The sequence below is a fragment of the Glycine max genome, chromosome 11, assembly GCF_000004515.6.
Source record: "Glycine max cultivar Williams 82 chromosome 11, Glycine_max_v4.0, whole genome shotgun sequence".
In the NCBI taxonomy this organism is placed as follows: Eukaryota; Viridiplantae; Streptophyta; class Magnoliopsida; order Fabales; family Fabaceae; genus Glycine; species Glycine max.
The window spans coordinates 37,224,249-37,236,285 of NC_038247.2; the positions used below are offsets into that span (position 1 = coordinate 37,224,249).

At 30.7% G+C, this 12,037-nt stretch overlaps 1 protein-coding gene and 1 pseudogene across 1 annotated transcript; both read right to left on the reverse strand.

The window, feature by feature from the left end:
- Positions 1–3,174: 3,174 nt before the first annotated feature.
- LOC100791968 (60S acidic ribosomal protein P0) lies at positions 3,175–5,780 on the reverse strand. Its single transcript, XM_003538406.5, has 5 exons — positions 5,523–5,780; positions 5,257–5,325; positions 4,658–4,756; positions 4,146–4,538; positions 3,175–3,318 (listed from the first exon to the last, which is right to left on the reverse strand). The coding sequence occupies exons 1-5, from the start codon at positions 5,778–5,780 to the stop codon at positions 3,175–3,177; spliced, it is 963 nt and encodes a 320-aa protein (XP_003538454.1).
- Positions 5,781–7,664: 1,884 nt separating this feature from the next.
- On the reverse strand, positions 7,665–11,688 carry LOC100801310 (60S acidic ribosomal protein P0-like; annotated as a pseudogene).
- Positions 11,689–12,037: the final 349 nt, after the last annotated feature.

Sequence of the window (12,037 nt, forward strand, 5' to 3'; positions counted from 1 at the left end):
GACGATGACAATAATTTTATGCACTGACTTTTGGAACCGACGGATGCAAAAGCAATGATATTCTGACGTATAAAAGAATCAATTATGAATCATGCTAAATGTAATTTTTAAAGTTGTTATTTGAAAAGTCAAGATTATTATTATACAAGTGATCTATGATTAATAGATGACAGAGTAAAATCTTTTACATCATAAATGTATAAATTCAAAAATGTATTAAAAAAAAAAGAATATTAGATAAATGTAATTTTTCAAACGGTCGACTGATGTAATTGAATCCCAAATGTTTGGACCTATTCCTTCACCAAGAGAGTATCACACTGTCACTATTTGTTTTAGGAAATCTCTGGATCGCATGAACAGAACAAGACAATTGAGTACTTAAATTAATTAAAATGAAATTGTATTACCTTAATCAGTGAATTCAAACTTAAATCTTGAAATGTATATTTACGTTAAATACTAAACAAGAATTTTTGTAACTCATAATATTTTTATCCAGCTTGAGTACGATTGAGATCTCTATAAAAGTATCGCAAGACCAGAACAAGAGTAAACTAATAAGACCGTAAAAGTAGCATGAAATTGTAATGTGTTTCAAATTTTTAGTCAAATTAAATCTAGTATTTGAAAATAGTAATAAATATATAAATAGAAGTAAAAATAACAAAACATATAACATCTCAGTAAATAAAAGGTTAAACTATTATTCTCAATGATTTAGTACTTGACCTCTTAATTGTAATGTTTAATAACATGCCAAAAATCAAGTCTCTTAAGAATGTGAAAAAATACATCTAAATTTATCATGTAATTTATACTGGGAACTAGCAATTTATCTTGTAGTATGTCCATCTAGTCGTGATATAGTGACACACGATTGCGAGGTGTAGTTAGAAACTATATATATAATTTATTTTGATAATATTTAATCTAATTTATGGGCATTACTTTGGTGGATTAGTATTTTAAAAATAGTTTAAAATGGACAGTAATCTTAAATTATTAAATTAATTTCATTTGATAGATCAAATTTTCATTTTCTACATTAGATAATAGCTTCTACAAATCTTTTCCTAACTTCCTAACAACCACTGTAGTCAACACCGTAGGCCGGCCGCCACCGGGAATCGACGGCATTTCATAAACTTCAATCTAGCTTCCACCAATATCTTTTTCTACTTCATGTGGTTTCATCATTTTTTTTTTCTCATTTTTCCTTTCACAATCAGTTTTTTCTCTACCTCCAGATGAACTTTTATTTTGAAGCCATAACGAAAAGTGAATCTTATAGGTTGTAGGGTAAGGAATTGGAAGAGAAAGAGGAATGTTATAATGGAGAGGGTCTATGGTAAAATATACACCACGGATCAATCGGACGGTTTATAACTGTGATTTAAAATGGACCACTTTTATAGGTGGAACACTCTACAATTGGCCCTAATTTATGCTGTTTAATTATTTAAATTTAAGTAGAACTTGATAAATAAAGTGAAAATCAAGAAAGCTTAAGCACGGATATTGTTTTGAATTGTCGTTATTTTATACAATCATCAAATTACACAATTTCTTACCTCTGGCCGGTATACATTTTGTTTTCCTGCCAAGCCTTGGCAAATGGCAATTCAGTGATACCCGCCTAATGCAATGCCCTCGTTTGACAGTTTTCACAACTAGTGCAGCTATGTGTTTGTTTTAAATTATTATCTATAAATAAAGGTAAGTTGATTTTTTTTAACAATATTTAATCTAGTTAATTAAGGTTTACTAAATCTGTAAAGTGTATGTGGAAGGATCCTTATATTTGTCATACTTTGAGGTAATCTTGATGAACGTGAGAAGAGGTGTGATAATGAGATATATTAAAATCTCCCATCAAATAAAAATAGCACCGAAATATGAAAGATAGTTCAACAACACTTATACTTGAGTTTAAACGTGTTCATCCTTGATTTTTTGGGCATGGCCTATTTAATTATTGGGTCTCAATGTGGGTCAGTTTCCATTTGGTTAGTTAAACGTGTCTATGAGATAAACCCATACCATCCTTGATGACCTGAGAAAGGAACTAAAAATCGCATACTTGAAGAATTCATGATCAGATGCCATCGCTTTGGATGACTTTTTTCATTTTTAAGGAAAGTGGAAACAAAACATCGCAACTCAAATAAATTGACCATCAATCATGCATATTATAACCAAATGAAAAAACTTGTCGAAGGAAAAAATGTTCAAAACACATGTAACGGAATAAAAAAAGATTTATTTTGCATCTAAATTATATTTAAGCATGAAAAATTTTCTTTAATAATGTGAAAATCTCACGTGTATCAATATCTCTTTATTCTAAACATGAAATTTTTTTGTTTGTTTTTTTTCTCTTATCAAATATTTCAAATTATTTATACTTTTAATGCTAACAAAAAATATAATAATATTCCATTTAAGAAATTAATCAATCATTTAATCATATTATCTAATTTAATTGATCATCAAATATTAAAATAATATTAAAATTAAAATACTCATTTGTATGCAATATCGTAATTAATCATTAATTCTATCAGTTCAATAAAATTAATAAATGAAATCTATTAATATTTATCTAATAAATACTATCATATATATATATATATATATATATATATATTAATCTATCTGAATTATTAATGTCATATTTACAATAATTCTATGATCAAGAATAATTTAATTTAAAATTAAAAAAAATATTTCTCATTATTATAATATTTATTATAATAATAAATATTTATTTTTAATCAAACACATTATTAAATAAATTATTTAATCACATAATGACAATAATAATAATAAAATAATACTTTATTATTAAAACTAAAATTAATTATACGATGACTTTTATTATAAACATAGAAATTTATTCCCAATTAACTTGCAACACAATCTTTAGTTATGTGAGCCTCACTTTATGAATTTTAACAAATTTCAACAGTCAAAATTAGTAGTAATGTGTGCTATAGCACTCTTCACCAAAAGCCACAATTATTTATAATAAAAGAGTAATTAAAATAGGAATTTATAGAAAACATTAGGAATAATGAACAGCATAAAAAATTACACCTAAACAAGAAAAGATCTCTAGTATTTTACCAAACCAGGCAGCATGCTAAACTAGACTCAATTACCATAGACAACTTAATCAAACAAACTGAAGCCCATGTCGTCATCAGATTCATCTGCTTCTTCCTTCTTTTCCTCCACCTTGGATGCAGCCGCTGGAGCAGCGCCAGATTTAGTAGCAGGTGCGGCAACAACCGCTACAGCAAATTTACTAGGATCCTGCAATCAACACATCAATGGTTACTAAGAAAAATGAAATTTGATTTTTTTTAATAACTCATTGCATATTTTGGTTTCATGTTAGATTCTCCAGTATTACACTAAAACACCGATCAACGTGATTTTAGCGGATGATTTTCACATGTTTAATTTTATGTTAAAAAATTGATTGTGTCCAAAAATAATTTTGTGTTAATTAAAGCAAGAGTTCTACTAATCAGTGCTCTTGAAGCATTGATTACAAAATTTAAAGAAAAAAATATTTATTATGAAGATTAAAAAAAATTATGAAAACAATTTTATATATTCAAATAAAAGAATTCTTCTTAATTCCTTAACTAATGCTCCAAGGATATTGTCCTGGTTAGGATTTGTCTAAAATAATTTTAAATAACTTTCACATTTGATAATTTTTTTATACCATTATATTACTATTTTACTTTCATAAATATTTACTCTCTCTAATCTTAAATATAATAAAAAAAACATTACACATTAATTATAAAAATTAATTAATTACATTTAATTACATCAATTTTAATTAAAAATATTTTTTCTAACTTATCTTTTATTGAAACTTGATATCAAAGATAAAAAAGAATCATTAAAACTAACATATCAATTAAATATAAAATATTGAAATAATAATATTAAATAAAATAAAATATTAAAATTTTCTTATATTTAAGATCAGGATTTTTTTTTCTTGTATTTAAGATAAAAAAAATAAACATAAATCATATTACTTTAAAATTAAATTTAGAAAATCAATTTGATTAATACTAATCTAAATACTATCAATGTTCAATGCCCATTAGAGACAATACCTTCAAGTACTCCTTAACCTTGTCTGCCTCGGGGAACGAATATTCTGTTGCCACTGCAACAGCCAGGATGTTCTTATAGGAATTGACAAACATGTGTGGAGCAGCTGCAATGGATGGGTACGAGATAGCCAATGAAAGTGAAGACACCATACAGACACCCTCTGCAAACTTGACAACGAGGTCATCTTCAGTGAGATCAAGAACCTCGGGGCTAAAAACTGAACCATTGTCATAAACAGAAACAACAGCAAGCCCATATGAGAAAGGCCTTATCGCAAGCTTGGAAAGCAATACGGCTTCGGAAGAGCCAACCTTGTCTCCCTTCATAATGAGTTCTACAGGGGTGACAATTTCCACAGTACCCTTATTAATCTTGGTAGGGATGTTAAGCACCTAAAATTAATGTGTATATTAATTAAAATGTGAACACCACCAATCCACCATATATACTAGTATCAACAGGTAAGTTCATTTAAGTTCTTAATCCCAAGAACAAGATTGCAGAAATTAACCTGAAAGAAAGAGGTCTGAGAGGGATCCAGCCCTGTGTTGCCTGGGGGAACAATAACATCAATAGGTGCAACTAAACCTACACGAGCAGGAGCTGCCACCTGTATAAAACATTTCAATAACAAGAATTAAAATAAATAAAAAATGGAGGAACACAAAATATGTGAAATTGAGAAAATAAAGAAACTAAAAGCGCAATTAAATCTAATTTTATTTCGATAAAAGATCAACACATAGGATTATATACCATAGCAATATCAAATTCAATCACAAGCAAAGTATTGCAATAGAAATGTGTAACCGTCTACAACGACTTCAGATGATAAATGAAGCACAAGCACGTCATAACCGAGGCAAGGCAAGGCAAGAAGAAGAAGAGAATTCACGGGTGGCAATGCACGATTTTTCAAAAGCTAGTAATTCCAAAAGTTCAAGGGAACTGATCGAACCATATGCTTTGGAAAGATATACATATCCATAAACATTAAATTGACACATCACATTAAATTAATTAAATAGAAGCACCAAAACAAAACCAAAAACGGTAAACATGCAAAACCTAGAAACCCCATCAAGTGCAACGAAAAATAAGTGTACCTACCTTGTACTTGGAAACCACTTCCTTAACCTCCTTGACGTCACCTTTGGTGAAAATCAACCCCACGTTACCCTGATTCAAAGAAAAATATATACATCAATAAATAGTTGAAAGTGGTAGTAATTAATCAATAAGGAGATAAAATGTTGGCTTGGAAGTAAAGGTTTGAATTCCTATACTAACAAAATTAACAACTAATTAATATTTGTGATAAAAAAAAACATGAATTAAGGAATGTTAAAGCAAGCGTGCATGGATACAGTACTGACGACTAGAAGGGGAATAAGGTTGAGGATGGTGGTGTCGCCGGTGTTCTGGGCGTGGATCTTAATACTGCGCTTCATCATGGTGTTCTTTCCCATGAGAATCACCGAGTCGCCACGTAGACCGTGTCGAATGTTCTGAAGCTGGTTGGATCCGACGTTGTCCGCAGCCACCACAAGAATTTGGGTGTAATTGTCCAGAAGCTTGCACAGCTTCGCATCGTATGCTATCTTCTTCTGCGCTTTCGTCAGTTTCCTTGCCATTATGAGGGCCAAGACAAAGTTTATCTCGTTAGGGCTCAGTCAAGGTGGACAGCTAAACGGCGCCGTCTCTTTAACCGGTGGAGAGTATAGCAAAGACGATGAAGAAGATAATTTTAGAACTGAACTATAGAAATGTTTTGGGAACACACATTGATTATAACTGCATGCACTAGTGAACGTGAATCCACGCGGAATTCTTATTAACAGAAAATAAAAATAACAGCCCAACGATTATACTGCTCCTAGAATCGTGGTACATTTGACTAAATCACAAACAGAAAAACAAAATTTGTCCCTAACTGCAGTTGTTAATTAGCACTTTTGCAAATTGCAACAGCTAGCTCCACTACTACATCTTTGACGGCTTAATGGTAGAGACATTATCACAATCGGCCACTGTTGGACAATTTTGCCTCAAATTTAAACTTCTCGAAATTATTCTTAACTACCATCCACTTGACATGCACATGAAGCTGCAACAATAAACTCTAGTATTTCTGTAGTAGAAAGAGTAACCATCATTACTTGTTTCTTTGAGACCATCAAACTGCTCCTGATAATGTAATTCAAAACTCTTAATATTGTTCATAAACTTTTTAAATTTATCATGTAATTCACACTGGCAATAAAAAAATGTTATAAATAAAAAACGCCTTAGTACAAAATATTTATCAATTATTAACAGCTACTCAACTTTGTGAATTGTGATCATTCTCATTATTTTCTTTATTATATTTCAGAACTTTGTCACTCCTGTATGTGAGTATGTCCTAGTCGTAATATAATGACGCGATCATCACGACTTTGAAACGTATAAAAAAAAAATACTTTTTAGTTTGATATATTCAAGTACTTAATATTTCTCTGTCTTAATCTTACACTTTATAAGAAAAAAAAATCCTACCTAATTTGAATTTTAAAGAAAATAAATAAAATCTGAAAAAAATTATAAATATCGGTACTTAATTTAAGATATATATATATATATATATATATATATATATATATATATTTAATTTAGGTAGAACTTGGCAAATAAAATGAAGTACGTGGAAAGCAATAAAGCTTAAACACGAATATAGTTTTGAATTTTCATTTTGGTTTATACAATCATAAAATTACACTTTTTTTTCTTCCAAATCTTAGCAAAGGGCAATTCATTGCAATAGTTTGACTGTTTTCAGAGCCACTAAAGCTTGGTGTTTGTTTATCTATTAGTCTATAGAACTTATAAATATTAAAGGCACTAGTCTTGTTATTTTAAACAATCTTGTTAATAAGCCATAATTTAAGTATCCCTAAGATCCACTAAATCAGCAAGGTTGGTTAATCCGTGTGTGAATGTTGTAAGTTTCATGATACCATATTTAGGATAAAAAAAAAAAAAAAAACCAAGTTAAGGATGTTGATAACAAGGCGTTGGTTTAAAGGTGGGAAGTAGTTGGCAAAAAAAAATATTCTTGAGTTAGTAACAGAATAGCAACGGATGAGAAGTGCGCATACTTGATACTTTTGGGCATGGCCCATTTGATTAGAAGAATTCAGATGCCATCGATTAGGATGGGTATTAATTATTTTTATGGATCGAGCAGAAACAAAATTCTGCAACTCAAATAAATTATAACCTTCAAGCATATCCATATTAAGTATTAACCAAATGAAAAATACTTCAAAGACACTCTTTAGTTACGCGAGCCTCGCTTTCTGAATTTCAACAGTCAAAAGTATTAAATTGGGCTAGCACTCCTCTTCGCAAAAAGTGAGAATTACTTATAATAAAGATTAATCAAAATAAGAATAATAGGAATGAAAATTATCAAACTAAAAAATATTAAAATACCACCAAAATAAGAAAATATCTTGTTTACCAAACCAGACATCAAGTTAAACACTTAAACTAGAATCCATAAAATCCAAACTGAAGCCCATGTGGTCATTAGATTCTTCTGCGGGTTCTTCCTTCTTTTCCTCCTCCTTGGTGGCAGCTTCTGGAGCAGTGCCAGAATCAGTAGCAGCCTAGCAGGTGCGGCAACAGCAGCTACAGCAAATTTACTAGGATCCTACAATAAAAATGTCACTGGTTACTAATAAAGATGAAAATAATAACAAAATTTTCGAGTGCCACAAAGCATATGATAGTAACTATTAGATATAATATCTTCAAGTACTCCTTAACTTTGTCTGCCTGGGGGAATGAATATGCTGTTGCACTGCAACAGCTTGGACGTTCTTATAAGCATTGACAAACATGTGTGGTGAAGCTGCAATTGTTGGGTATGAGATGGCCAAGCCAACGAAAGTGAAGTCACCATGGAGACACCAACAGTAAACTTCGTTGGTCATCTTCAGTGAGATCAAGAACCTTGGGGATAAAAACTGAACCATTGTCATAAACAGAAACAACAACAAGGCCATAACAGAAGGGCCTTATCCCAAGCTTGAAAAGCAATGCAGCTTCAGAGGAGCCAACCTTGTCTCCCTTCTTAATAAGTTCTGCATGGGTGATGATTTGCACAGTACCCTTATTAATCTTGGTAGGGATGTTAAACACCTGAAATTACTGTGTGTGTATATTAAATGTGGACTTATCAACAGGTAAATTCAATTAAGTTCTTAATTCCAAGAACATGATTGCAGAAATTAACCTGAAAGAAAGAGGTCTGCGAGGAATCCAGCCCTGTGTTGCCTGGGGGAACAACAACATCAATAGCTGCAACCAAACCTACACGAGCGGGAGCTCCCACCTGTATAAAACATTTCAAGAACAAGATTAAAAAAAAAAAAAAAACTTCGTACCCCATTGTCCACAACTTTATCGCTGCACCAGGACTCGCCCTCAAGAACAAGATTCAAAAGCGAGTATATAATAACCTAGCAGCTTAATTAAAGCTAATTTTTTCAAGCAACATAAACATGCACCAATCTTCAACAAAATATAGTACTAGTTGTTTTTAGCTTAGATACACTTGTCCCCGAATTTTCTCAGTTTCATGAATTCATTGCCATTTTTTAAAAATTTGATTCCTACTATTTTAATTTATACATTCTTGGTCCATTTATCAACTTAACACCCTATATTTAACAAAAATATTGATGTAACATTAGAGTATTGTCATCCGTGCCGACTACAATTTAATTCCCCTTCAAAATTTTGGATAAAAGTTGGATGTTAAATTAATAGATATATAAACCAAATTGCATATTGGATAATTAATTAAGACAATAGAGGATCAAATTCACAGAAAAAAAATGAAGCGACAAAATTTGTAAAATTGAGAAAAGCCAAAATGACAATTAAATTAATTTTTAATGGAAAAAATTAACACAAATTTTGAGTAATAATATATGAATATCCATATATTGTAAATACCTACGTCACATCCTTATTTTGTATATATCTTTTTCTTCCTATTATATATACATTTGTCTCTCTTTTTTCTCTCAAGATGTCAAATTTAATGCCATAGAGTATCCGAGCTTCTTTATACTAAGATTATATACAATAACATATAAAAATCAACATCACAAGAAAAATATTGCAATTTGCAACTTAAGTGTGTAATCAAGTAATAATCTATATGCCGGGTAACAAGTAACTGGATAAATGAAGCAACAAAAGAATTCACAGGTGGCAATCACACAATTAAGCTCAAGGGCACAGTTAAATCAAAGCATATGTCTTCGAAAGATATCCATAAACCATAATCAGTCTTCCATTGTGTTTTGCTACACAATATTTATATAATGCTGGCTGCATGCCAATGACGAGTCACATTAAATTAAACAAAAGTACCATAACTAAAAAGGCCAGTAAACAAATCCTAGCAAGTAGCAACCTCATCATAATGCAAGAATAACACCAGACATGTGCAAAAATTAATTTGGTAAAAAAATCAAACCGAATTAATTTTAAATTTTTATAATTAGTTCAGTTTTATATTCAAATAGTTAAACTAATTTAGAAATTGGTTTAAGATCAAACTAGTTTTAAAAAATTGATTCTAAACTGAACTAGTTTTTAATTAATTTTAAACTGATTCTAAGAGACGAATCAGTTTCGAATTCACTTTTGAACTAGTTCTTCAACTATTTTTTCAAATAAAAAATATTTAAATAAAAATCAGTTGAGTGTAAAAACAATTCGGTTAACCAAATTGATTTTATAAAATATTGCACTCATTTTTTAAACTAGTTCAAAAAATCACAAGAACAATAATGAGTCTACCTTGTATTTGGCAACTGTTAACTTGTCGTCAAATGCACCAAATTTGTGTGACAAGTAATAAAGTATTCAGAAGTCCAAGTGTCAAATTCATAGAGACTTTGTTTGTACTTAGATTGATGCAAACCCAATTTACAAGCAAGAGATAAGGAAATAAAATAATAGATAAAAAAAGAGAGGAGATAAGATAAAGATTTTTAAAAAAATATTTAAAGATAAAAAATAGAAGATAGAAAAGATAAAATATTTAAATTAAAAGATGATAAATATAAAAAATAGAAGATAAAAAAGATAAGATAAGAAAAATAAAAGACTAAGATGAAGATAAAGAAAGATAAATTCAGAATTTGATAATGTTGGGACCTAGTCTGCCTTATTTCCCAAGATGTATTATTTTAGATTTTTCTCTGTCAATTTACTAAATTTTTAGATTATTTGCCCTTGATGTCTCTCGACGACAAGTCTATCTATCTATCTCTCAAATGTCTTTACAAAGGCTCAACATATAAAATGTATAAAGTTCTAAGTCTAGATATTTGTTTTGATGCATGTGCATAATGCAAACACTCTATGTCTAGCAATGATTTTATTAAAATACTCATTCCCTTTAGTTCTATTAGAAATTAACCTCTGTCGAGCGACTAATCCCTAAAATTGATGCATGTAAGACCTTCCTTGTATTTCTAGTAAGGATTATCCTCTATCGAGCACCTAATCACTAAAAATGATGAAAGGATGAATGATACATTAAATTAAAATAAGAAAGGATAATAGGAAAGAAAACATCTGCTTGCATTGATAAATGAAGTGTATCTTTTAGCTTTTTAGGGTCTGTCAGACTCTAACTAAGGATTTAGCCTCTCATAATCATAAGGAGCCTTACACTTGAAAAATGATTTAAAAATTGATGAAAAAGAAGGGATGGAAAAAGGACAGACAAAGAAAGATTTCCCTTATTATAGTCACTCAGGTTTAAGATGTATTCATCAGAGAGAGCTTTGAGTCTCGGGGTGGTGTCTTCTCTCCTTGGCTTAACTCCTTTTTTAATAGTTGTTGGAGTGGACTCAGATCTGATGTCAAAAATCTTCCTTATTCATATTTTGGATATTTTTCGCTTTTAATCCCTCCTTTTTATATCTGCAAATCGTAAATAAGAAAAATATCAATTCCTAACATTTAAACCAAAATTAACTGCTAAATAAATATTTGTAAAGATTCATATTTAGCGGTTATCAACGACGTCTTCCCGACCTCCTTCAAGTCACCTTTCATGAAAACCAACCCCACATTACCCTCATTCAACCAACATTATATCAATTATCCAATTGCTTGAATGGTTCAAAGTTGTAATTAAGCATTAATCATTAGTGTAACAATAGAAGAATCAATGAAAAGCCACTAGCAATATTAAAGCATGCATGCACTGACCACTAGAAGGGGAATAAGGTTGAGGAATGCTTTGTTGCCGGTGTTCTCGGAATGAATCCTTATAGCATGCATGCACTTCATCATGGTGTTCTTTCTCATGAGCACCACCGAGTTGCCACGTAGACCCTTTCAAATGTTCTGAAGTTGGTTTGATCCAATGTTGTTCGCAGCCACCACCAGAATTTAGGTGTAATCCTCCAGAAGTTGGCACAGCTTCGCATCGTACGACACCTTCTTCGCTTTGGTGGGTTTCACCATTGATAGTGTTTATGTCTTTTTTTTTTTATTCATGAGAATCAGTATTATAAGATTTATATTAATTTACACATCATCTCAACCAATTATGTTGGATTTCCTTGACAATAGTGTCTGTGTCTAGTTCTTAAACTATAACAAGGAAAATAGGAAATAAAATAAAATAAAATAAAAAGGGGTAAAATTGAGGGCCAAGACGGAGTTAGGGCTCAGTCAAGGTGGATAACGAAACGGTGCCATCGCTTTAACCTCTTCTTGGTGCTACTACAGTGGAGAGTGTAGCAAAATATAAATTAAGGTGAAGCTTGAGAGTTAAGTTAATATAAATCGTGGCAATGTAGGGGTTTTTCAG